Source organism: Wasmannia auropunctata, unplaced genomic scaffold (genome assembly GCF_000956235.1).
Source record: "Wasmannia auropunctata unplaced genomic scaffold, wasmannia.A_1.0 LD265665.1, whole genome shotgun sequence".
NCBI lineage: Eukaryota > Metazoa > Arthropoda > Insecta > Hymenoptera > Formicidae > Wasmannia > Wasmannia auropunctata.
The window spans coordinates 1-649 of record NW_012097225.1 but is presented as its reverse complement, the minus strand read 5'-3'; the positions used below and the strand labels follow the sequence as shown (position 1 = coordinate 649).

Here is a 649-nt window from a genome sequence, read left to right as displayed (position 1 = left end):
TTCTTCCAAGCAGAAGACGGCATACGAAACTATATGACCAAGTTTGTGTCAGATCAATGGATGGTGGCTAGAGACTTTTTGGTAAAGCTACTTGTGTCGTACAGGATTTCTAGACATTTAAGATCTATTAAATTTGTTTGCAAATATTACTGAACATTTATTAAATTTCCTTTCAGCCATGCGAATCTTCGACAGAAGCGAACAAATGGTGGTGGAACATACCGGTGTCGAAATTACCATTGAAAAAGCCCATATTGTTAAAGGGGATGTCGTGCCAAGATCTCGTGGATTTCTTGAAATCCGCAAATCACATTCAGCAATTGTTAGTAACTGACGAGAAGGAAATACGCGTGAAGGGCGTTGTCACATTGGACGTGCTCTTTTCTAATTTAATCTCCGGTTCGGTGAAGCGAACTGATATCGCTGAGAAAGTCATGATCAAGCAGTTTACGAAAGTTACAGCCTCGACTACACTCGGTAAACTGTCGCGTATCCTCGAGAAAGAACCTTACGCCGTGGTTGTAAACGACGATGATGCCTTAGTCGGACTTGTAAATCAAAGCGAAATTTTTAATTTTATCACTAAGGATGATGATTGCAACGTGAAATAATGAAACTGTACAAAATGTCCGTCCGCATTGTACATATG

General features: G+C 40.1%; 1 protein-coding gene across 1 annotated transcript; it reads left to right on the top strand.

The window, feature by feature from the left end:
- The first annotated feature begins 25 nt into the window (after window positions 1-25).
- On the top strand, window positions 26-643 carry LOC105462331 (cystathionine beta-synthase-like). The gene is made up of 2 exons (XM_011708853.1): window positions 26-81; window positions 177-643. Exons 1-2 carry the CDS (start codon window positions 34-36, stop codon window positions 609-611), a joined length of 483 nt encoding a protein of 160 aa, XP_011707155.1. The 5' UTR covers window positions 26-33; the 3' UTR covers window positions 612-643.
- The last annotated feature ends 6 nt before the right edge of the window (window positions 644-649 follow it).

What these genes read in the sequence shown, in the direction of transcription:
- LOC105462331 (XM_011708853.1), top strand. Translation starts at nt 34, where the DNA reads ATGACCAAGTTTGTGTCAGATCAATGGATGGTGGCTAGAGACTTTTTG. An exon ending in TGGTGGCTAGAGACTTTTTG is followed by an intron (nt 82 to 176) that starts GTAAAGCTACTT and finishes ATTTCCTTTCAG; the next exon opens with CCATGCGAATCTTCGACAGA.